Genomic DNA, 25684 nt, shown 5'->3' on the forward strand with positions numbered 1-25684 from the left:
ATCACCGTAATACGGTGAATAATTCGATGACTGGATATAATATGATAATCTATTTTGCAGCATTTATCATCAAAATATTTGAATGGTGAAATTTGTTGGTTCTAGAATAATTATACATAAATCGAGGTCCCAATTAGATGCTTTTGAACAAACCACCGGGAGCTTCTGAAATTCGAGCATCTTCTGTGTATTGCATTATCCTCAAAAAATCTAAAATGACAAACAGTATTCTGGTCTTGTTGTCGATATCATATAGGATGACAGATAAAACTGGACTGGTCGACAAAAAATTAAGAGTGAACATGAGAACAAAAAAACAAATTAAGCGATATTATTGAGTGGGGCATTGGCATAATTAATATAGGCAAGGGCGTCATATCTGTAGCTATGTCTCATGCTTACATGCCTACCGAGAAAAAGAATCATTTAATTTCGTAAGTACAAAATTTCGTTGTTTTGACCAAAACAGTTATGGCTATACCTTTGGGATATGAATTCGTGGAACAAAAGAACCCAGTTGGGGAATCACCTTGAATTGTTCAGTGGAAGATTAAACATGCTAACTGTGCATAAAGCCACACTCTTTTTTCTCACCATTTTCCAAACAATTTGTCACTGTACACAAATTTTGTCCCCGCCAGGTGAATCCCGAACAAACGCAATGGTAACAAATGATTCGATATATAAAACACAAAGACAATTTTCATGTAAGTATAATATAATAAAAACAAGCGAACCAAGTAAGCATGCACTCATACCTTTTCAAAAGCAGCTTAGACCTGTAGTGGGCTTTATATCATCACCTGTCCAGCCAGAAACAATCAGCGTTGCGTTAAACTGTAAAAGCGCCGAAAACCAAACGCGCTGTATGTCTCAAAGTCGGGCCGTAACCACTTTTAATGAAATGAGCCGTGCCATGAGAAAACCAACATGCTGTTCACTTTCAAAGCATATAGCAATTAGAGAAACCGTTAGCGAACAGCATGGATCCTGACCAGACGGCGCGGATGCGCAGGCTGGTCTGGATCCTTGCTGGTCGCAAACCCACTATGTTTGTTTTCTCATGGCACGGCTCAAATTTGTTTTAAGGATTACCATAACCGTAAACGGCATCCTCATAAAAGTAAGGTAGTGATAAACCTTGTCGCAGAAATTTGTTTAGATTTCTATTGTCGCCTTACCCTTTAAGTTCTGATAAAAAAAATTAACAAAATGTCGTAAAATAATTGTTGCTACATTCAAAAACTTTAGGTACCAAAGTAGAAATATTATTAAAAGGTGCACGCATTTTTAGTTTCAATTTCAAGTAAAAATATTGCAAATTCTAAAGAACGGCCAAATAATGTGCTAGCCTCAAGAATTTTATAGTTGGACACCACGATTGAAGTCGAGCTGGCTATTTGTGCTAGACAGAGGTCTACAGGAATATTATGGGACCCCCACAGAAAAACTGTAGTAGAGCTCTCCACAGAAAAACTGTGGAAAAACAACCCATAAACTTGTGGAAGAACGCTCCACAGAAAAACTGCTGAAAAACATCCCCATAAAATTGCGGAAGAACGCTCCACAAAAAAACTGCTGAAAAACATTCCTATAAATTTGTGGAAGAACGTTCCACAGAAAAATTGTGAGCACATTTGGGAAAACATAAGTAATGCCATTAAACACATTAGCAGATAATGAACTGACAGAAGAAAACAATAAAATTACGAAAAGTAGCATTAAACTTGCGTTTTCTTGAATAAGATACGGCTTAATGTAAGCCACAATGCCAGCTTCCTGCGTTGCTAAGCGACTTTGCACCATGTCGATAAAGATGAAGAAAACGCAAAAAAATCTCTTAGACAAAAACATTGATAAAAAGAGTTATAGCTACATTTACATGGATTTACTCAGCAGACTTACTTGATAAAGTATTTACCACATCATATGCGTTCGTAATTTAAAAACAGAAAAGTAAAATAAAGGAATAAAGGAATAAAGGAGTGTTAACGTAAGTCACGAAAACTGAATACATTTGACAGTGATCATATATACGGCTTCAAAAGTGAAAGACGGGTAAAAATGCTGGTATAATGTGTAATGTGTGGTTGTCGTCTTGTGAATATAACCTGAGACAAAGTCAACTTCATGCTTTGTTGCCACCCAGTAAAAGCTGCAGAACAGAACGAAGAACGAGTCAAAGGAATACAATTACAATATAATATGCTTATAAAAGGATTTTTGTCCGGGCTGAAGGGGGATGGTGGTAGGGGAGGGGGAACTTCTTTACACACAGTGTGGGTAAAATTACCCAGTTGGAAAAAAAAGCAAGAAGAAAACAACAACAAAAAACATCAACAACGTTTAACAGAGTACATCATGGAAAATAAGTTCGTGAAGGTAACACTTATCATAAAAATGGCATATGAGATTAGCTTCAAACCATTTTGGATATTTTTAATTTTGCATGCTCATGAATACTCTAGTAATTAAACAGATTAAAATTTGATAAACACTTTTACAATATACGTCGCCCAGTTAGCTCAGACAGTGTAAGAATAGTAAAACATGAAATACGATGAAATTTTATCTAGTATTGGTGAATTCGGACTTTACCAAAAGGGAATACTTGCATTGTTGTGTTTCCCGTCCCTCAGCATCGGAAGTTTTTGCATGATGTTGATTGCAGTTCTGTTTACACCTAATCACAGGTAATTCTTATAGAATCGTAAAACATACGACAATAATCCTCAAAAATAAAAGAAAGCTTTAATAACTGATTAGATAATCAATAAATTCACATAATGTAAAAGGTAAAAAGATTACAATTGAATTACGTACTGTTTACATACGATTAGGTAATTAATAAATTCACATAATGTAAAAGGTAAAAAGATTACAATTTAATTACGTACTGTAATTTACATACGAAAAGCTTATGAAAATATTTGTATATAACAACGTAACACTTTCCAACTTGTGATCATATCAAATGTGTTTTATGTGGTTGCGTCCTAGTTTAAACTCCGATGAAGATAGCTTGACCCGAAGATAAGTCAGGAGTCAGATGCATTTGTTTTCAACTTGCTACGTGTCCCTATCGTTTAATGGGTAATGTGTTTCGATTTATATGTTGGTTGTGTAGCTCCCTGCCACCTCCCTTTTACGTCCCGTTTTGCATAACTCCCTTTGTAGCCCCATCCCTTCTCCAAACATTTTTAAAATCAATTTCATGGCTATTTGAATCACTCCGTCTCCGACTTTTACCTCTACAGGCTTTGTGGATGACCTATTTTGCGGTATGCGGCTCTGGCTGTGTGTACTGTGCGCTAAATGCCCATAGTTTTAATTGGAGTCAACTAAGATAGTCCTTTAACCCTCGTAGCCATTTGGACTGCCTAGGAAAATTTATTGGGAATCTTACAATATTTTGACCTATGGCATTAAACTCTGACCATATATGATTTTGAATGAGGCTTGACCTTAGTCGTCACGGTATATGGGTTTCTCTTTTCCACTGAGAGTTAAGTATGTTTTATTACAACGAGACATGAGGTCATGTGGACACAACTTCTTAACCTTTATCCTGCTGGTGGCAAATGATTTTGCCTTGGCGGCCAGTGCAGTCTTATCATGGTCTGCACTTTCAGAGAACACCCCTTTGAATAATAAGTGGTATTGTCCAAACTGAATGATGGAACAGTCTATTTTAGAAAATTAGCAGGGTAAAGGTTAAACAATGCTGATCTCGGCCACTGATAGGTAGCAAATACGTATATTTTCGCCAAAATGGTAAAGCTTCGGAATTCACCACGAAAGCTCGGCCGGAAAAATGTGTTCTTAGATAAATTCTTGAACCATTTCAGTATAATAATATCTTCAATTGAACAGTCTTCAATAATCGGATATTATTATTTGAATAGCAAACTTTAAACAAGACGGATAACAATGGTTGGATAGCAATGGTAGGTTAGCGAAAGAAAGGAAGTATATCCTATCATCGAACAATCGCTATCCTACCGTACTACTACCATGCTACTGTTCAGCCATCACGCTTTGGGTGATGACAGGACATAAATAATATGACTTTGTAGTTAGTAGATCAAATCTATAAGAAGTTGGTTGAAACCAAAAGACCAAAATACCAAATGTAAGGATGTATTTTGGGACTGTGTCAACATTGTTTTATAACATTGGAGTCACTTTTAATGTATGTAAATATAGCTTATAAGAATGAGAATCATAAAACAATACATTTTTTTTTTATTTTCTTGTGGATACGCAAAAAAAACCCGTCTCTGCCTAATGTCATCAGTGCTATATAATGGTTGTACGTCAATGTATTATAACGTCACATCACGTTTTGTAATTTACAATTATTTACGGACCACTTACCACGACACTTTGGTGCCGTAACTAGTTTTTACAATTTCAGAGTAAACATAAACTTACCAAGAAAGTGTATCGTGAAAGCATCTTTTTGTTTTATTTTCTTATAGATGCAAGATTCCGTCTTTGCCCAATGACACATACGCGATTCAAAATCCACATCATGCCCAACTTGTCAACGAGACAATACCGCCATCCAATGACCCGACACTTGTGTACGACAAATGCCACATATATAATACTACAGGAATCTCATTTGATCCAGACTACCAACAAGCCAATACCAGCAAAACTGAGTGCAATAAATGGGTGTATGACCAAACTGTATTTACCAACACATTCACTTCGCAGGTAGTACGACATAAAAATAATATTTATCTATTTAATTTAACAGAAAACATTTTGTCTGTAGTCAATGGAAGTTTGCACTGACTGACAAACGACATTTGTTTTATTTTATGAACAACTTTCATCGAATATCAAGTCTTTTGTAAATTACTTAGGACCGCTTGTTAAAATGAGCGTTTAAGTCATCTATGACGCTAAGGTTTAATCTAAAGATAGGGACTGGATCAATTTACCGACTTGTTTGGACTTTTGGCTACAACATACTTAGGGAATCGTTAAATTACGTTTTCGCATCATTTGTCCTGTTGAAGGATCTGTGATATATCTCCAGCCCGCCCCCACTGGAAGAGACATATTGTTTTTGCCCCGTCCATCCGTCACCGTCACACTCGATTTCCGATCGATAACTGGAGAATCATTTCATCAAGAACCTTCAAACTTCATAAGGTGAAAGGGCTTACGGAGTAGATGACCGCAGTTGTTTTCATCAAAGTTCAAGCTCACAGAGGCCTGAACATGGAAAACAGTTTCCGATCCATAACTTGAGAACCACTTGACCCAGAACGTTGAAACTCCACGGGATGATTGGACACGCCTAGTAGATGACCCCTATTGATCTTTGTGCCATTTTTTTAGCAGTCAAGGTCACAGGGGCCAGAACATGGAAAACCGTTTCCAATCCATAACTTGAGAACCACTTGTCCCAGAACATTGAAACCTCAAGGGGTGATGGAGTAGATGATCCCTATTGCATTTCAGCCACTGAGCCAACCACCAGTGTCTCTTTGACTTTCGCTTCTGTCCCCTATTGACTTCTTACGTATTACTACTATGCTTTGGGGGAGACATGTGCTTTTCTACAAAAGCATCTTCCAGTTTCCATATTGTCTATAATTCTTACTTAGAATGTACTATTGAAATTATCGTCAGCTGAATTATTCATTCTCTATGATATCTTGCTTTTTTTCTTATATTTATTAACCAACAGTTACATGACTTTCGATTTTTAAAAATAATCTTTATTCGTACACGTGCATTTGTTTTTGCTTGATAAGCGATTAAGCCTGATAAGAATTGTTGCAAATACCACTAACTCAAGTTTTGTACACCCTCTTTCTGATTTTGATTCATATTAAATCGAATTTCAGCTTAATCTTGTCTGCGGAGATTCACTTAAAACCTCTCATATAATGATGATCTTCTACTTCGGCTTTCTTGTTGGTGATATAATCCTAAGTATGTTATCTGACTCGTAAGTATTATTGTAGTATTTATCAAGCACCTCGTCACTGTTACTCTTTAAATAAGTTTCATATGATATTTCTTCTTCAGTGTCATACTGGTTTCTTTCAGCATTACCTGATAGGCAAACACCAAATTTAGTCTGACTAGAAAAAAAAATTAACACAGATGACTAAATGTAATTTAGTAATTGTTCCTACTACATTTTTACACTTCATTATTGAATTGCCTGCTTACACCTAAAGCATTACATAAATGATTTTTGAAAGATTTTTTTTCAAATATCAAAGGTATCTACTATTTAAAGATTGTTTATTTTTAGCCAGTGATTAATGTTTTGAATGTATTTCAGAAAAGGCCGAAAGAAGACAATATACCTCGCTATGTTTATTACACTGGTAACTTCCATATCAGTAACGTTTGCACCGGAGTTCTATTCCTTCACTATACTCATGTTTGTGGTAGGAGGAAGTGCTCATGGGGCCTTCCTATCTATATCAGTTTTTTTGTAATTCTCTTTTGTAATAGATTTCTATTGTGAAATGTTAATTTCTTTGCCCTGTATAGATTCAGAGTAGTAATTTCACATAAGTTCCCCTTTGTTCATTGTTTTATTAACTTCCTTTAAGTGCTGTATCCGCAGACGTAGAAGTATCAATGACTCCATGACATTATTCCTGCTTCTTGTTATTAACCACAAGTTTCCCGTAGCTAGATATCAAATTGTTTTGTTTTACAAACAAAAAAAAAAAAAAAAACACAACATATTGCGAAAATGTTGACTAAAATATTCTCCGATGTGTACTTAATGCTTACACAACAAGGGTCGTAGGAGATTTATCAATGCATTAGCAAGTTATCCGATAAGCATGTATATTATATGACAATATATTGAGTATACGGACTATTTGCTGGCAGTCTGACTATTGACACGTCATATATACCGACCGTCAAAAGTCATACTCAGGGTTAAAAACCAAACGCCATGCCATTGTTTATTTTAATCACAAAATTTGTATACTCTTTTTTTCTCAACCCAAGGTAACCGCGAGTGTTAAAAATAAATTTAAAACCACATTAAATCATGCAATTCATTGCGTTATAAGGTCACACTGACTCATGGATAGTCGTACATGTATACACTTAGATATGAATTTTGAAATAAATAGGATATATGGCGACTCTCCGGCTCTTAATGGTGCAGGAATATCCCAGTTGCTTCTTCGGGAATTATTTCAGGCATGGGCTGGTACTCAGATAGAACCACCGACCCTGTCAACAACCCTAACCAATCGGCAACGGATGCTTTCTGTAGGAAGATCCTTTCGAAAAAGACCGCAACCAAGCAAAATAATAGCAGACTCGGGTTTGACGGTGTCTATTCACGAATGGCAATGAAAAGCGCCATACCTTTCAAATCTCCTAGCACCCGCTTTATAAATACTTGAATGGTCTCCATCAACAAAAAGGACATACTTTAACGTTTTCAACATCATTAATGTTATTTTATGAACTGAGTAGACTTCGATAATAGTGAACTAACGAAAACAAATCTAGAATGGTTACAAGTAATCAACTCTCAATTTCTAAACTTACCATGTCATCAAATTACCTCGCTTTTCATTAGATAAGATACAGATTTGGGGATATCATATCTTTATAATGACTACAGACAAAGAAAAAAAAACCCATTTCATTTACAAATCAAACCTTTTGACGATAGAGAACACCAATATCGGTTGCAACGGTAAAATTAGGTCTAAAAGTAGAGCGGAATTTTTTAAGGTTAGTATTGCAAAAAAAAAAAAAAAAAAAAAAACAACCCTGATCTTTCGAGTCGTGTGATTATTTCAAATAAATTTTGATTACTACATCCATATGATTTATGTACACTATCTGCAGACTGATGTTAAGATGTGAATTAGTAAACTACCGCTTTGTTCGTTAGTAATGGTAAACAATGAAGTTTTAGCTGTACCTTGTTTGTTTTACAGTTACATGTTACATTTGAACTTATTTCTTGGATCGACTTTGACTCCCTCAACCTTAGTTTGTTATTCTACACTGTTCTTGTAGATAACATCTTTTTACATACATAATTAATTAGATTTTTTCTTATACATATCAAATAAAATTTCAGTCCTCAGGAAAACACAGCAGTAAACTTCTTAGCATTTTGACTATAACTAATTTACTAAATGTTATTGTTTATTTTTCAATTCCCTGTTAGTATGATAGGTAAAGCGCTAGCAGTTGAAAATTAATGTTCTGGTTAAAGGCTCGACGTCTGACGATTGAATTTGTTATACTTTTTATGTCTGCACAGGGTTTTTACTGACTTTTGTTATCCCCTATATTATATTCTCATATGCTAGGTACGGAAATGGTAGGACCTTCCAAGAGGCTTTGGGCGATTATGATAACACAGATAACTGTTTGTAGTGGCGGTTGTTACGTGGCTGTTGCAGCCTTTGCTGGATGATCGTGGACAGTATTAAACCTTTCTTGTGCCATACCTTGTGTAATTTACCTGTCTTACTGGTGGTAAGAGTTGTTGTCTGTGGCACTTAGATTTATCTTTGTCCGTACGTTTGTCCATCCGAATATATATCTCAAAAAGTATTTCATATAAAGTCAACATCATGAAATTGTTATTCAGGATGTGAAATTGCACACTTTGGATGTTTTAGGGGATTTAACCCAGCAAGAACACAGTTATGACCATTTACAAAACATATGAATAAAGATCCCAAAAGTTTGTGTCTCCCGTACATAAAAAAGTATTTGGCGCAGGGTCATGAAACCTATACTTTTTATTCAACTTGTAAAGTTGTACAGCAGCCTCCATGACAGAGTGTTGCAGTTGTGTAGAGGCCTCTGTGGCAGAGTGTGGTAAAGGTCGCAAGCTTTGAATCACTTGTAACTCATCGATATGGATCCGAACCCTCGCTTGGGGAGTAGAATTTCTTCATATGAGGAAGTCATCAAGCTGACTTATGGAAGGCCAGTGGTTCTACTCGGGTACCCACTTGTGCAAGAATCAATGCAAGAAGGGGCACTTGGGGTCTTTCTCCGCCATCAGAAAGCTGGAAAATTCGACATATGACCTTAATTTTGTCGGTGTGACACTAACCCTACCCCAACCCCTAAAATGTACAAAAGTTAAGTTGTGCACCTATGGTTTGGTTTAGGATTTCACTCCGCTAGACCAATTATGATTTTACTCCAACACATAAGTCAAGGGCATAAAAGTTTATGTCCCACGTATTGTTAACAAGGTTAACAAGTGGCTGTACAGTTACAGTATGTGGGGGAACCAGTGTCCTATGGACACATACATCTAGTTTTGTCTTTCTGATGTTAGCTTTGGTTGTTGTTTTATATAACCATTGTAATGCCATGTTCAGTACAAAAATAAACATTTTGTTAAAATGGCAAATGTTTTTGATAATCATCCACAGTGATTGCTTTCGTTAATTATTAAAGTTATCTTCCCAAAGTCCAGTTTTTCACTCGTCATATTGATCTTTTTGCATACTCTTATGACGACAGATAGCCTTACATGAATCATAATAATATTTCATTTACATAATGTTTTTTTCGAACATGGTTTCCATTTTGCAGGCCATCTTAGATTTTGTGGCTAACGGTCAAGTAAATTGATGATTAGCGTTTCCTTTTACCTTATACACCAATGTCAAACACTTTGTAAAGAAGAATATCAGATCACTCGGACAATAGTTATATAAGCATAGCCAATTAGACCAAGAAATGATATTGTTTCCGATGTAGATAACTAAGTATTTGAAAATAGTAACCATACCAAAGTATCAAAAACTGTAATATGTTTGTATTTTCTTATCCTGAAAAACACCAAACCATTTTTACCGAAAAGCATTTTGTTTGTTGTATTTATACCATTCTTACGACTCGATCTTGATTTTCTGAACAGGCTAATTCCAGAATCACCTAGATGGCTTATCAGTAAGGAAAGGGAGAGAGAAGCTGAAGTAATTATCCGGAAGACAGCAAAGGTTAACAAAACACAGGTACCTGAGAACATGCATTTTACAAAGGGTGACATCCCACGCCAGCCAGAGGGGAAACTGTGGCATGTATTTGTCAGTCCAATTCTGCTTAGACGCACCTTGATTCTAGCGTTTAATTGGTAAGACTATAATGAAAGTGGAAAACCTGCCCATATACGAAGGTTCAACTTGATTAAACCTTGGTATATTAGAAATCAAGAATGAATGTATCAGTTATATTAAATACAATTTAGAATAAAGAGTGCTTTATTCTGAAACGCCGTGAATGAATCCAGTTTTTAAAAATGAGAAATATCGTTCTCCTTTCTTTTCATTTTGTTTCGCAGAGTTATTCAGACTTAAAATTGAATGCAATATAACTACATACTAATATAGAGCAAGTGACATTTATAAGAATTTGGAAACTCGTTGAAGAATCTTATAATACGAATGCTAGCATCAAACTGCAAGAGGTAAATTTGTTTGTGCAGGATGATTGTGTCTATGACATATTACGGGGTCACGATGAACGCGGCGAACATGGGTGGACACTTCTTTCTGAACTTCTTTCTCATGGGATTGGTGGAAATACCAGGGGTTATCCTCTGTATAGTTATCCTCGACAAACTAGGTCGGCGGTGGTCGAATGCCGGCACTATGATTTTAGGTGGAATAGCATGTCTTGCGACCATACCCACTGTTGTACTTGGAGGAGACGGTACTTGTTTTTGTTTAGTTTGATTTCCCGACGTTTTGCAATAGAATTTAGTTTAAAAGTTATGCTTGGCGCTAGTTATTCTTTCCGGTGCTACTGTATTTTGTACTGTTTGACCTGTTTTTCGAAAGTAGTAGATAACTTTCCAAAATGAATACATTTCAAGAGTTGCAAAACTTGTTGCTTCGGACGTACGCTTAGCCATGAGAAAGCGCACATCGCTAGTAGTTAAACACTGTATCTGTAGCGTTTTGTGCAACAATAAGTTATAATTAGTTACTTAGAATTCGTCATGTTATTTGAATTTTAAATGTATTACCGTCGTATATTTCAAATATTTTCAGTTGCCTGTGCTCAATAACGTGGTTCATTTTATTATAGAACTATGTAATTTGCGTTCCTAAGCAATTATAAATGTTAATTTCATCTGGTAAGAGACTTTTACCAGAACTTTTATTAGAATAAGGAAGCGGTTTTTTAGGGAATGTTGGGGCATGCTCCTTGATTTCTTTTTGCCTTTTTCGGCCATGCATTTTGACTAGGAGAAATGTGTATCATAATGGTTTTAAAAAGTAAAAATAATTATAAATATCTTACTCAGCCAGTCTTATAATATACATGTATATGATAAAAGGCACATTACTGTAGGAAATATCTAATCGGATATACATGTATAAGGAATGCCCCGGTAGTTAAAATGTAACAAAAATGTTTTAAAAATGTATATATTATTAGGTTCTGAGGTTAAAAGTCTTATATCATCACCCGGAACTACGTCAAAAACACTTTCCAAATTCTCTTTTAGAGCTCCAGCCGCTGATAATCACTTTAGCGTTAATTGGAAAGGCTGCAGCAACGGCAGCATTTGCTACTATTTATATGTTCACCGCAGAATTGGTACCAACTATTGTTAGAAACTCATCAATGGGCACGTGCTCATGTGCTGCACGAGTTGGCGCAATGATAGCACCATATATCGCCAAATCCGTAAGTTGGTCAAGTGTCATTTTTGGTTTGTAAAATTGTTTGAAGTAAATATTATGAAACATGTAAATATATTTAGGTACCTAAAAAAGAAGCGGTATTAAAAGCTGATATGGTGATGTGAAAATGACTATGAAAGTGCATTTTGAACCCAAGCCGTGTTCGAGCCGATAAAAATAATACATTTATATCCATTATGCTTTACGAAACCAAGGAAACGTTTATTTAGATAACTGTTAAATGAAAATCACTCTTATTTAGATTTTAGTCCATCAAAACAATATATCCGAGAGTGTATAGGCGATGTGTAACATATGACTTTGATTGAGCAACAATGTCTCTGCCCATTTTACACTGATACTTGGACTTCTCTTAAGTGATTCAAATTCCAATGGTATTACCGGAGGGACCGCAGTAATCAAAGTTGTGCAAATAACGTTAACGCCTTATATTTGTTGTCATTAACGAATTCAAACATACAATCTCATCATGCAGATACATATCACTCAATAATAATATAGGAGATTAAGAATTGTAAAATGTTACACCATTAGTGCGTGATTAACCCGCAAAACGCCATGTTCATTATTACGTTCTGGCATCAACCGTTTTCGTTTCAACAGTGTATCTTCTTTTAATCGAAGTGATGTAAATGAAATTTCAGGGAGAAATGATTGGAGGTAACTTTGGGATGATTGAGCCATTGGTCGTGTTTGGAGCTCTTTCCATTCTAGCTGGACTACTTTTGTTGCTTTTGCCAGAAACGTTGAATAAAAAACTTCCAGATACCATTGCAGAGGGTGAACAATTCGGCAGGTATGATATACATATCACAACTCAGCATTTATTGCTGGAGATGGTCGACACGAAAAGCATGATAATTTTGTGACTTGTCTAGCTTGAAAGAAGTACTCTTTTTAAAATGCGTACGTAGTTTAAACTGTGGTTTTTCTAAATGACATTTATGAATAGATATTTATAAAATGCCGGTTGATGTGTACAAAATTATTTATTACACCAGATCTGTATAAACCCATTTTTTATGATAAACACGGTCAAAGGTGCTTTGACATATTAAGGCACCCACTCAAGGCTCCAATTCAGTCTCTACCAGTACAGGCGGAGAGTGATCTGACCAGAGGGACATGACGACGAGAGATCACCCGCCCCCCCCCCCTCCCTCACCTCCAAAAAAAAAGAGAGAAATATAAGATATAAGCATGTCCGGCTAACTTAGCGTAGCTATTTTTGAATTAACTGCAACGTGTCCAGTGTATAGAACCGATACAAGGGAAGTCTTCTTTCATGGGAAGAACCAGTACTGGCATCTTAGCTGGATGTGAGACATTTAAGTGTCCTGGACCGGGAATCGAACCCGGACATTTAGATTGAAAGAGAGGAATATAACCAGAAGACCAGCACCCCGCCAATCAGAATACTGCAAAAACAGGTAGTTATTTAAAAGTAAAGATACGTTTTGTTCATGGCTTTTACCTGTTTTGAAATATATGACTAAATAAAAACGATTAGTAAGATATATTCTTATACTATTGCATCATTATTTCAGAATTACTGAGCTGACGGAAATGGAGGTGCCTCTGGCGAAGAATTTGTAGTTAATTAATACATACGAATGTACCGATTGCGTCCAAAATGCATTCTGTATAATGGCATAGTTAATTGTTAATGGTTGTATATCTAGCAACTAGTTTATTGAACAATAACACATATGTAGTCATGTCTTGTACAGTTTCTTAGGAAAACAAGAAATATCTTTAAAAAAGATGGTCTGCGAATTGTAATAAGACAAGAAGTATAAGGTTTTCATATCATTTGTGGTATTCTATCATCTATCTAACATTTTGCAAATATCGAAACTAAGCACGACACTTTAACAATTTAAATGGCTCTCTTTTAAATTTTCTTAAAGGTTTCGTGGGGGTGCAATTTTGTTTCGTTTTTTTTCTACGACGAATAATTACGGCAGTAAATTGATTTTCAGCAGGTTTTTTTAAATTATATTTATAAAACTTACTTATCATTTTAGATATATCAATATTCTTGATAAATATTCTGAGCGAAACATAGCTTTAAAACTGTTAACAGCGTCATTAAGGATAAACGATTTGTCTGACATTTCACTCTCTTCCAATCAGACAGAGTGTTGCATAAATCTTTAATTTTGATAAATTATCTATAATGCTTTATCAAGTAATCTGATTTGCAAACTTAAGTCACGTGACATGGGTTAGTCGTTCTTAGGCGACGTTTGCCGAAAAAGAGTTATATACACTTCTCGGTGCTATAGAGAGTGTAAAACTACTAATGTTAGAAACTATTACTGTCTAACGTATAACTTTTCTTTATGAACCAAGTCCAACAGAAAGTAATATGATCTGGTTCGTTTGAAATTAGCTATACACTAAATGTGTATTTAACGTTTCCTATCAAAATATTATTTGGCTATATTTAAATATACCTTTCACCGACTTACCAAAATGGTGTCTGAAGCATAAAATAAGAATAAATGCCACGATCCAAGAACAGCGACCACCACAAACCGTAACCCTGTATATGTTATGTATTGTATTGAGGGCCTCAATATTACGATGTAGTTAGTTTTGTCTCAACTCTGAAAATTAAATCCATGTTAGATAGTATACTTAACAAGTGTTTTATATTAGACCAAACGCCAATCTTACTGTCCAAAACAGATGATCTCCATGTTATGAAAGTCACACTAACTGGATTCATTTATTTCATGCAGATACTGTTCTAAATACGTTAAATTGACATATTTATAATTTGTTTGTTAGCCTAGAGTTAAGCGCCGCAAATCAGAGGTAGAGGACGAAAGATTTTTAACCAAACCATCATGGAGAAAATACGCATCGCCCGGGGATCTCAGTCACGTCCCTGCGATCCTTAGATCTGCGCTCTCACTATTGAGCTAAACGGGCAGGTCCGTTGTACTTCTATATCATGTTGCAAGATAAATTGTATTAAGCTGACAGATAAGTACTCCTGAGTTTACACAGTTCAAAAGTGACGTCGGTAGCTTAGTCGGTGCATTGTCCTTATTTGTCTTGAAACAGAGTCGACATTGTTCTCTATGTAACATGCCGTTCAGGGACATGCCGTTCAACATGCCGTTCGGTAACATACCGTTCAACATGCCGTTCAGTGACATGCCGTTCAACATGCCGTTCGGTAACATACCGTTCAACACGCAATTCGGTAACATGCCGTTCAACATGCCGTTCGGTAACATACAGTTCAACATGCCGTTCAGTAACATGCCGTTTAACACGCCGTTCGGTAATATACCGTTCAACATGCCGTTCAGTAACATGCCGTTTAACACGCCGTTCGGTAACATACCGTTCAACATGCCGTTCAGTAACATGTCGTTTATTAATAAGCCGTTCATTAATAAGCCGTTCTGTTAAACAATAGTCCGATAACAATAACATTGAACTGTCATCAAAGAATTTAAAGGATGCATCGTTGTTAGGCTAAAATTGCATTTACCAAATTAAACTATGTGACGTACATGATATTTACCAAAGAAACAATAGTACAGTAACTATAACAGTACTACAAGGTGTGACACAGCGAAATGGCGATCGACTTAAGGTAGTTCTGCACGTTTGAAAAACCGGAAGTGATGGCGTAACGTCACTTATCCGGAAAACGTAGAATAATGCCTGGATTCGGCGTACGGAAACGAAAATCAGTTTATGAATTAAGGGCAACCTGTGAATAAATGTATTAAAATGGCACTGTTACTTTCTTTCTAAAGTTAAAATATGATATTAAATATAACACGTTAAATAATTCAAAATAATGTCTTAAAATTAGCTTGAAATAGGCGGTTCACTTTAATCGTAGCCAAATATCTCAAAAATAAGCACACGGACCTATACATTTTATTTCACCATATTATAGGCCATATATTTAATTATGACTGTGAGAAGTTTCATTAAAATCTACATTGTAGAAATATTTCTATTCGCGAAAATGTTTTGAAAATTGCGTTTTTCCCATAGACTCCCATTATGAAAACTTGCGTGAGGTCGAAATTTTTCAAATCAGTCTAGCAAAAACTCAAGCACACGGACCTATACATTTTATTTCACCATATTATAGGCCATATATTTAATTATGACTGTGAGAAGTTTCATTAAAATCTACATTGTAGAAATATTTCTATTCGCGAAAATGTTTTGAAAATTGCGTTTTTCCCATAGACTCCCATTATGAAAACTTGCGTGAGGTCGAAATTTTTCAAATCAGTCTAGCAAAAACTCAAGCACACGACCCTATCTTTTTCATTTGCTCAATTTTCTCAGTATATTCCGAAGTTTTGAAAAATCAGAGTTTAATCAAATTCTACATTGTAGAAAAAATTTCGATCCTAACGTGCAGAACTACCTTAAAAGAAGTATACTTATATAACAGGTACCCCTTGCATAGGATCCTTGTTTGATAAAAAAGCCAAACACTATTTTACGGTTTAAGATTTTTGTGGAACTACCTTATTTAAAGAATTTGACAACCCGGTTTTGTTAATTGACTAAAATTTAAAATGGATATTTAATGATATAATAGAACCGAGCCAAGATTTTCTTCGGAAAACAAATTTTCGCAATGACGTATGTTTTCAATTATTTATACCATATATGTGAAAAAACAAATTTTCGTATTGACGTATGTTTTCAATTATTTATACCATATATGTGAAAAATTAATATCCTCAGTTGGTACTATAAATGACTATACCTTTTAAGTCACGGACTAAGCCTCTGTATGAATTCAAATCAGGATTGTCTTAAAACACAAAGCAGATGAAATTAAAATAATTAATTCAAAGGATAAAGTAAATTAAGTTCTGTTTTAAGGTGGATGCAGAGAAAAATAGTCCTTTGTTAAAACGGGCACTTCTTAAGATTTAAAGAATATCTCTATGGTTTAAGCAATACCTTCCCACATCATGTTCGTATATAGAAATATTAGCCAATTATCTTTATCTCCGGGAAAATATAAAAAGACATCCAATAAAATATGAAAATGAATAATTATTTTCCTCTAGGTTATAAAAAGAAATCCAATGGTATACGAAAATGTATAATTATTTTTCCCAAGGGTAGTGAACGGCGTTTCTAGGTTTAATAAAAAGCATTTGTGGCGGCAAGTGGTGCTGCATTTGGCTAAAAACTGAAACTGCAACATTTTCATTTTTGTCGTGTTGGGCAATCTTTGGAACACTTTTTCTAATATCTTTTTAAACAAACATAAATGTTTATACCTTGTCTGACGTAACGGATGTCTGTTTAAGTAAGTAATTTTCAATTAATCTTTATAGCTTTGATTGCTGAATATTGCATATTTCAAAAGTCTATCTACATTTTAATATAATGTCAATACGAGAAAAAAAAACGTGATTCTTACTACTGTTAAAAGCGTTCTGCATATAGTCGAGGGCATGTTTAAAGTATTTAAAGCAATCGACATTTTGGATTCAATTTGTAAGATGATATTTGAATTGCACAGAGAATAATAAACTCGTATAGAAATTTTGTTATCAAAAATCATTTCCTGTCACTGTAAATTTATAGACAATCTATTTGTATTCAAACTAAATTTTTAAAAGGTTTATTAAATGGCTTACCACGATATCACACGATGCTTGTTTTAATGTTTTATTGAAATAGGCTACTACCCGACCCGCATGTTCACCGTTCAGTCCTTTTACACTTGGAAGCTACGTTTTCGTCGTTGGCCAGTTTGATAACTCCACGATCAGCACAGGGACCGAACTACACTGACACTTGTCTATGCTTTGACCCGTTTCGTAGGACTTTTAATTGTGTGTATTTGGGCAATGAGTGCCGGCGTATTTGATTCGTTTTTCAAGAGCATTATTTTGTGTTTTAGTTTTTATTTTCAGTTTTTGACTTCGGAAAACTTTTGGGGCTAAGAGTAAAATATGTGCCCTGCCAGTAACCTGTTTAAACTCCCACTGGCCGTTCCAAGAATATACGTTCTTGCAACTTGGCAATTCAAAGAAATAAGTATTTCTCTGAATATTTTAAATTTAATCTTATCAAGTTGATTAATGTAAATACTTATCTTGTTTACAGTGTTAATTGTTTATTTGTTCAATTATTTCTTTCAAGTTCGAGATAATATGTAACATGCTAGAGATAGCATAACTTCGAAACTTCACCGGAGACATCTCAGAATGTGATTGAAGAACAAGATTAACATGCCTACACTTCTTATATATATACATGTAGGTAAGTATGATAGCTGTTATACGTTTTATTTTCTTTTGTCATAATTAATTTGTTTACCATAATCAATTTGCTTGTCATAATTTGTTTTCTGAAAATACCATACACCTTTCCAAAGTCATTGCATTTTAGATATTTCTAATCTTTTTGGGAAGGTTTAATAATTTTACAACATGTTATATGGCACATTTATATAGGTTTTGGTTTGGAAACTGAGAGCCATAAAAAGTAATAAAATACATTTATTTCATTTTAATGATGTTTTTTCTGGTGCATTGTAGAATTTTTTTAAATGTTTTTAGAGGTTTATTTAAATTTATGTTATATTTGTAACCATCAGTGTTCCAACAGTGAATTTTCATTTTACGATTTTCGCTGGTACGGATCTGCTTGAAACTAACTAATATGGAAAATTCTTTCCAGAATATACTTAAATGAAATATTTAGTGACATTTTCTTTCATTTGTCAAGCATTATGTATAGTAAACAGTTATTATAAGAACCACATAAAATGTTATTACCAGAATATAGGAAAATTACTTTTAGAACATAAAACCTGGTACGTTAAGACTGTGTGAGTTAATGACTGAAAAAAGGGTTTTGTTAAACCTTTCTTTTCGCCAAAACATTGCATCCAGTGTTCACTCGATGAGGAAAAAATGCATTTATTTCATGTGCTAAAGCAAACAATATTATCTTTCAAACTACTTTTATGTTTTAAGTTCATTAAGCTTTATCCGTAGTAATTGATCATTCAGTATTACAACAATATAGTGAGTTGATAGGATATTAAAAAGTTCAAAGGTTAAAACTTTTATATTCTACCCGTAAAATAAATATTGAATATGCTGGCCTAATGTATCAATTTATATTATTATATAAAAGAATTTCATTTTGTTTTCAGGTTAAACGCTGTTCACGTCATTCTAGATTTACAGGTTTTTTACATTTCTTAATCAAAATCATTCCAGATTCAAAATCCACTGGTAATATATTTAGTTAACTTTAGTCCAAACTTTACTAAGAAAAGAGAAAAAGATAAACAATTATATTTGCTTTTCATATTGAAAGGAAGTACCCGAAAAAAAACTTTACATTGTAATAAAACAACGTATAGAATTATATGTAGGATTTTCCATATAAAAAAGTAATAGTAAAATATAAAACAGCCTTTCGGCAAATTGTTTTGTCCGAAAGTGCCTAAAACATAAGACAAATATAATTTGCTAGTCATATTTAAGGGAAAATATACATTCAAATAGGGACTGATTTCATTCCTTATATCACCTAAGAAGTATGAATGGGTAACTTAGACGAGTACGTTGAGTACAGAGTTTCTTTGTACATTTTACGAATAGTTCCCCCGCTTTTGCTCGTCTTTGGTACAGCTGGGAATGTTACTTCTATAGTAATATTGATGCAGCGTAAAAACCGTATCTCTTCGACAGCGAGATTTCTGACAGCTCTTGCCGTATGTGATACTTTGTCACTTTTGGTGACCGTATCTAGAAACTGGCCGATCGTGATGTTTGATGTTTCGATTGCACATACCTCTCCAATTGCATGCAAGTGTTACGGCTTTTTGGTTTATTTTTCGTCTGAAACGTCATCATGGTTTATTGTTGCCATAACTGTCGAACGATTTGTCTGCATATTCTGCCCACATAGAACGAAACAGATTTGTTCATTGCAACGATCAAACACTGTCATCATGTGTATTTTCACGGCGCTTTTTCTTTTCAATGTACATCTTCTCTTCGGAATGAGTATCGGCGAAAATAGCAAATGTTATCCTACGGGAGATATGTATGCTGAATTTTACTTTAAAATATGGCCCATTGTAAAAATTAGTGTAGCCAGCATTATCCCTTTCTTAATCGTCTTCGTGGGGAACACTTCTATCATGATTAAAATGCGCAGGAGAGAAAGGAGTTTTAGAAACCAAAACGTGAAAAGTTCCCGTTTAATGGTTACTCTAGTACTGTTGAACGTTGTGTTTCTCGTGTGTATTACACCAATGGCACTTTTCATGTTGTTCTTAGGTAAAAGGTACCTAAATTTAGGCGACACGCACGAGGACGCTGTCGTGCTATTACTCTGGTCGGTCGTTAATGTGTTGTATTTCACAAACAATGCTGTTAATTTCTTACTGTACTTTCTCAGTGGCTCTAGATTCAGAAAGGAGGTAAGAAATCTTTGTTGCGTAAAGAGTTGGTGCCATAGTGCTGCTACTGACAGTACTGCACAAAAGCAAACTGGAAACAAGTAACGTACCTCCAAAACCTATCTAAAGATAATACGTCTACTTAGTGTTCATACACGTTGTGTTGTTGACAGTTAATTGCGAACTTGTCTCATATCAGACAACCCTCTCTTCAATTGCCTTTGACAGTACATAATTACTTCTACCTCTGCGTGTCATAAGCCTCGGTGACCGACTGCCGTTAAGGCTGTTGTGGATTTCAATCCCCAGAAGAGTCACAATTTTTAAAAACTTTTTATTATCTTTTATTTGATTGTTTTTTAGCATGTATATACATTCCAAAGCCAAGGTTAAAAAATTTAGTTGCCTGGTGGTTTATCTTTGAAAAGAAGACTTGAGTCGGTTGCATTTAGCCTATGTATGTTTTCTAATATAGAGTTTATTCGAAACTTTCAAAACATTTTGGTTGTGAAAGTATTTCTGTAATATGTTATAATAAATTCATTTTAACGACAAAATTCATTTGAAGATACTGCCATCGCAAATTGTAATGGTTACGCGTGCGTGTTTATTTTTATAACAGAAAAGGACAATCATCTAACTACATTATAAGGTATCTGTCAACATTTACTTTGTCTATGAATAATTGATATAAAATATATTGTCTCCAATTGGTGGTTTTGAACTACGGGTCTGGATGATTGGTGAAAATTTCTCATTATTGGAAAATATCATGTATCTACATATGTGATTTTAATATATATACATACAGTTTTAAAGGATTTTAAATATCGTTTGTTATGGAAGGAAGACATAAACACTTTACAGGATTCAATCAATACGACCGCCGTATATATTGCAAAAAAGGCGGTTTTAAACAGTCAAAACTTTTACAAAAAAAATGACAAACGGTTCATGAGCGAATAATTAGCCACATCTGTCAGTTTTGTACATAATGTAATACCTCTAGTCCTCTGTTGTTTCAAAGCACTGAAATTTGGTTAAAATGATCTTTTTTGATATTGAAGTTTAGTCATATTATGAACATAAGAACGTGATATTTTGTTTCTAAACTATTTTAAAATGCCAAATCCGAGTCGGGAATTTAACCAGGGTCGCCGCGGTAAAAAACATTTTCCTGCGGTTTGATTTAATCATATTTTATTGCTCTTTGATATATTATTACAATTACAATTCAAACATACATAATCAAAGGGCAAAAGGGTCGGACAACAAGTTCTGACAACATTAGAGACTGTCCTTCCCTTAAGCTTTAGTTAGAAAAAAACGAACACAGAAAATAACAACATATACACTCGAGCAATAATATACTACAGATGGCGGATGTACAAGTGTTTATAAGAGAAAAAAGTAATGAAGATGAGAGCACTTAATCCTGATGAAAAAAGAAAAAAAAAAGAAAAAAGAACACAGAAGAATAATACAAAGAAAAAAAAACTTTCGATGTGATGGCAGTCTCTCTGTCTGTCTGCGACTGTCACGAGATGTTAAACGTTTATATAATTTGAACAATGGTGGATTAATCTAGTCAGATATTAGTAAGATGTTGTTTGGTCTGTTGTTAATATTATGTATTATTTAAACCTTTCTGTATGTTTTATAAACTTTTGCACTTCGTTGAATATCTGTGAATTTACCTCCATTGTTAAATCTTCTTTACCAAATAATAATGCGTTAGTATTTAGGGGATGATAGGGGCGTGTGGATGTAAATAATTGGTGTCTTTGATCTCCGAAACGATTGCATTTAAAAAAGAAATGCTCAGCATCTTCAGTGCCATAGCCACATTCACACTGAGCTGAATCTCTTAAATGATTTTTTAAAAGATCACCATTTAAACTACTACACCTGTTTCTAATTCTGGCGTGATAAACAGACAATGTCCTTACACCAAATAGGTAAAACAAAGGAACTTGTGGAGGTTTAAATTTTTCTTTGAGACTTGTTTTAAAAGCGTTTAAAGTGGACGATTCTCGAATATTAATTTCTAGATTGTTCCAAGCAGAAATAGCAGATGGTATAAATGATTTGGAAAATATTTCTGTTCTTCTTGCAACTGTAACATAATTATTATCGTTTCTTAAGTTATAAGGAGTAGTTTCTGAAACTTCATGTGGAAAGAGAGTATTAAGATAGTCTGGTAAATCGGCGTGTTTTGCTTTATACATTATAGTAAGTTTTTGAATCAACCGACGGTCTGATAATGATACCCATCCTATTTCTTGTAGTAACCTTTCGATCGAAACGGACTTTGTTAAACCTGTAACTAACCTTGCAGCTTCGTACTGTAATTTTTCAATATTTTCCTTTTCGTATTCGGTACAACTATCCCAAATTACACTGGCATACTCTAATATAGGCCGCATATACGAAATGTAAATTTGATTTAAAGTTTTCCTGTTTAATTTAAATTTTAACAATCGCATTGATCCCAATATTTTTGAGGCAGATTTAGTTATATTTGAAATATGTTCATGCCAAGTACCGTCATCACTTAATGTAAGACCAAGATGTTTATGGTGTTGAGTAAAATCTAACTGAACACTATCGAAATACAAAATAGGTTTAGGATTATTAGTAAAAGAGCAGTAAAGAACTTCTGTCTTATTTGGGTTAAATGTAACTAACCACTGTTTTGCCCATTCTGATATCCGTTTGAGGTCTTCATTGAGAGTTAATTCTATATAGTTTGAGTCACAACTAGTTACAGATAAGGAACTGTCATCAGCAAAAAGACGCGTTAAACTTTCAAGGTTTTCAGCTATATCATTAACGTATATCAAAAATAAAAGAGGACCTAACACTGACCCTTGAGGGACGCCAGCATTTGCATATTTAACATCAGAATACGAGCAACCAACAAAAACTTTCTGACTTCTGGATTCAAGATAACTTTTAAACCATTCATATAAAATGTCGTTACTTCCATATTGCCGCAATTTAAATAGTAGCCCCTTGTGCCAAACTCTGTCGAATGCTTTTGAAATATCACAAAAAACTATGCATGTTGATTTTTTATCACCAAATGATTTACAAATCTGATGGTATATGTCAATTAATTGATAGACAGTGGAATGACCCGGAATAAAACCTGATTGATATTTATATAAAAGATTATTACTATACATGTGATTATAAACGTGTTTAAAGGGAATTCCTATAGTTTTTTATGCGCATCTTTCTGCGCAGCCGACACTTTCTACGGAAAACTGAACTGAAGTCAACATTTTTTGAAACATGTTACAGACAATCTTAAATATGAGGAATCTTGAATGAAATAACATTTTTTATAAGTTTTATCAGTAATCAAATGTTGATACTGGTTTATGTTGTATTGACAAGTATCATGCCTGACAGATATCTTGCTATTTTTGTGGTTGTGTTTTCACATCGCATTTTAGTACAAAGACAGTGTTGTTCATATAATGTAAGATAATTGACTTAGTACTGATAAGACAATATCACCTTTCAGATTATTTAGTATTCAATTATAGAAAGAATTAAGAATTTTTAAAACTTTTTTTAACTCCTAGCACACATACATGTAATAAATTTGGCCAGGTTCGCGCCACTTTCCGTCCGAACAGGTGTTGTATTCTAGCGGTCTTAACATAAAATTTAGCCTGGTGACCCATACATTTTTAGCCATTTTTATGCTCACAATACAATTATCTATACACAAGAAAAAAAGGAAAAAATTCTATGAAAGAGTTTTTTCAAAATTTAAAAAAATATTCTTCACTATGGGTATTTTTCGTTGAAAAAAGTTCACAAAAGTAAATATGAAACAATATTTTTTTTTCATTTGTACCCATTATTGTAAGGATAAAGTATTACAAATATGACTATATTATCAAATGAGTATATAATAAAATCTGTAAAAAGAAAAAAAAACTTATTGTGCTGTCTTGATGTATATTTTGGTTGGTATTAATAAAAAAGCAGAAAATTATGAAAATGTTGAAAAATCGCTGGCAGTTTCAGCAACAGTGGGTGTGTTCAAAGCAATTTGTCACAAAAACAAGCCTGGTGACCTATTGTTTTTATTTGTTCATTGTTTTCAGCACAAAATTTCCTATCATATATGTGAATTAAAAAAAATTCTATGAAAGGAAAAAAACTATTGGAATTCTCTTTAAATACAACTCTTTCCATTACTTTACCAACACAACTTATTAATGAAATCGGTCTGTAGTTAGAAGAAAGGTCACGGTCACCCTTTTTGTACAATGGCATTACAAAAGCTGTTTTCCAACAATTTGGGTAAGAGCATTCATGTATAGAACGATTGAAAATAATACACAGTGGTTTACAAACACTTGCAGCTGTCTCTTTAAGCATACGGTGACTTATTTCGTCTGGTCCACTAGCCTTCTTTATTATTAAATTAAGCAATATATCACTTATCTCTTGTTCACTAATTAGTATATTACTTAATGCTGCATTCGTTTTCATAGAAAATGGTGGTAAAAAAGCTTGTGAGTCATCAATGGTAGAAACGGAAATGAAATAATTGTTTAACTCAATTGCCTTTTCCGTATCAGAGAAAGCATAAGAATTGTCATCTTTTTTTAAAGGAGGAATAAAGTCGCACTTTATATTATCTTTAACCAGCATTTTAACAATTTTCCAGTATTGACGTGGGTTATTAGCACATATATCATTCATAGTAAATTCTAAAGTGTTAAAGAAAACTTGTTTTGCGTGTTTCTTTTGATTATTTACCTTATTTTTTAACTGTTTATACAAATTCCAGTCAGACATTTTATTAGATTTAATTGCACATGTTTTTTGTCTGTCGCGTTTGCGGGAAGTTCTTCTTATTGTAGAATCGTACCACGGTCTGTCATTAGGTCTTATTGTAACTTCTTTTCTAGGTATGCATTCTTTTGCTAGATTGATAAAGTTTTGAACAAATAAATCACATACTTCATCGATTGTTCCATTATTTAAAAATGACCAGTCATATGAGTTAACAAGTTCATTTAAACGTACAAAATCTGCTCTATTGTAATTCCAAACCCACCTTTTGTATGTACTTGATTTTGCTAAATCAAATTTAATGTAAATGTAAGTTGCATAGTGATCACTTATATCTTTCGGTGTTTCATATACACTTGAATTATAAGAAATAATTTCACTTGAAGTTACTATAGGGTCAAGGAGAGTGGAAGAATTATTTGATACACGGGTCGGTTTGTTTATAGCATTCGTCATATCATAGATTGTCATGAGGTCGCGTAGTTTGTGATTGGACAAATTGAGTTGGTCTTCGTTTACATCACCTAACAATACAATATATTTAGATATTTCATAAGCTTTTTCAAGACAAGTATAAAGTTTTGTCCAAAATTCTACTGTTGAGTTTGGTGGGCGATACACAGTACCTACAATAATTATTTTATCCTGCGGTCTTGACCAATACACCAAGGAGAAATACGTACTTAACGGTCGTTAAATACATAGTTTACCTTCG

The 25684-nt window shown here is 34.1% G+C and overlaps 2 protein-coding genes across 2 annotated transcripts; both read left to right on the forward strand.

Moving 5' to 3' along the window:
• Window positions 1-2491: 2491 nt before the first annotated feature.
• LOC123552477 (organic cation transporter protein-like) lies at window positions 2492-16073 on the forward strand. Its single transcript, XM_053542350.1, has 9 exons — window positions 2492-2693; window positions 4482-4722; window positions 5868-5971; window positions 6314-6469; window positions 9914-10129; window positions 10481-10707; window positions 11510-11691; window positions 12353-12504; window positions 13256-16073. The coding sequence occupies exons 1-9, from the start codon at window positions 2551-2553 to the stop codon at window positions 13302-13304; spliced, it is 1470 nt and encodes a 489-aa protein (XP_053398325.1). The 5' UTR covers window positions 2492-2550; the 3' UTR covers window positions 13305-16073.
• A 65-nt stretch (window positions 16074-16138) lies between these two features.
• On the forward strand, window positions 16139-22327 carry LOC128556538 (probable G-protein coupled receptor B0563.6). The gene is made up of 2 exons (XM_053541990.1): window positions 16139-16576; window positions 18182-22327. The coding sequence occupies exon 2, from the start codon at window positions 19285-19287 to the stop codon at window positions 20251-20253; it is 969 nt and encodes a 322-aa protein (XP_053397965.1). The 5' UTR covers window positions 16139-16576; window positions 18182-19284; the 3' UTR covers window positions 20254-22327.
• The last annotated feature ends 3357 nt before the right edge of the window (window positions 22328-25684 follow it).

This window comes from Mercenaria mercenaria, chromosome 4 (assembly GCF_021730395.1).
Source record: "Mercenaria mercenaria strain notata chromosome 4, MADL_Memer_1, whole genome shotgun sequence".
Taxonomy (NCBI): domain Eukaryota; kingdom Metazoa; phylum Mollusca; class Bivalvia; order Venerida; family Veneridae; genus Mercenaria; species Mercenaria mercenaria.

Coding starts and splice junctions, on each gene's coding strand:
- LOC123552477 (XM_053542350.1), top strand. CDS start 2,551: ATGAAATACGATGAAATTTTATCTAGTATTGGTGAATTCGGACTTTAC. Junction 4,723..5,867: donor CCAACACATTCACTTCGCAG/GTAGTACGACAT, acceptor ATCGAATTTCAG/CTTAATCTTGTCTGCGGAGA. Junction 12,505..13,255: donor GAGGGTGAACAATTCGGCAG/GTATGATATACA, acceptor TCATTATTTCAG/AATTACTGAGCTGACGGAAA.
- LOC128556538 (XM_053541990.1), top strand. CDS start 19,285: ATGGGTAACTTAGACGAGTACGTTGAGTACAGAGTTTCTTTGTACATT.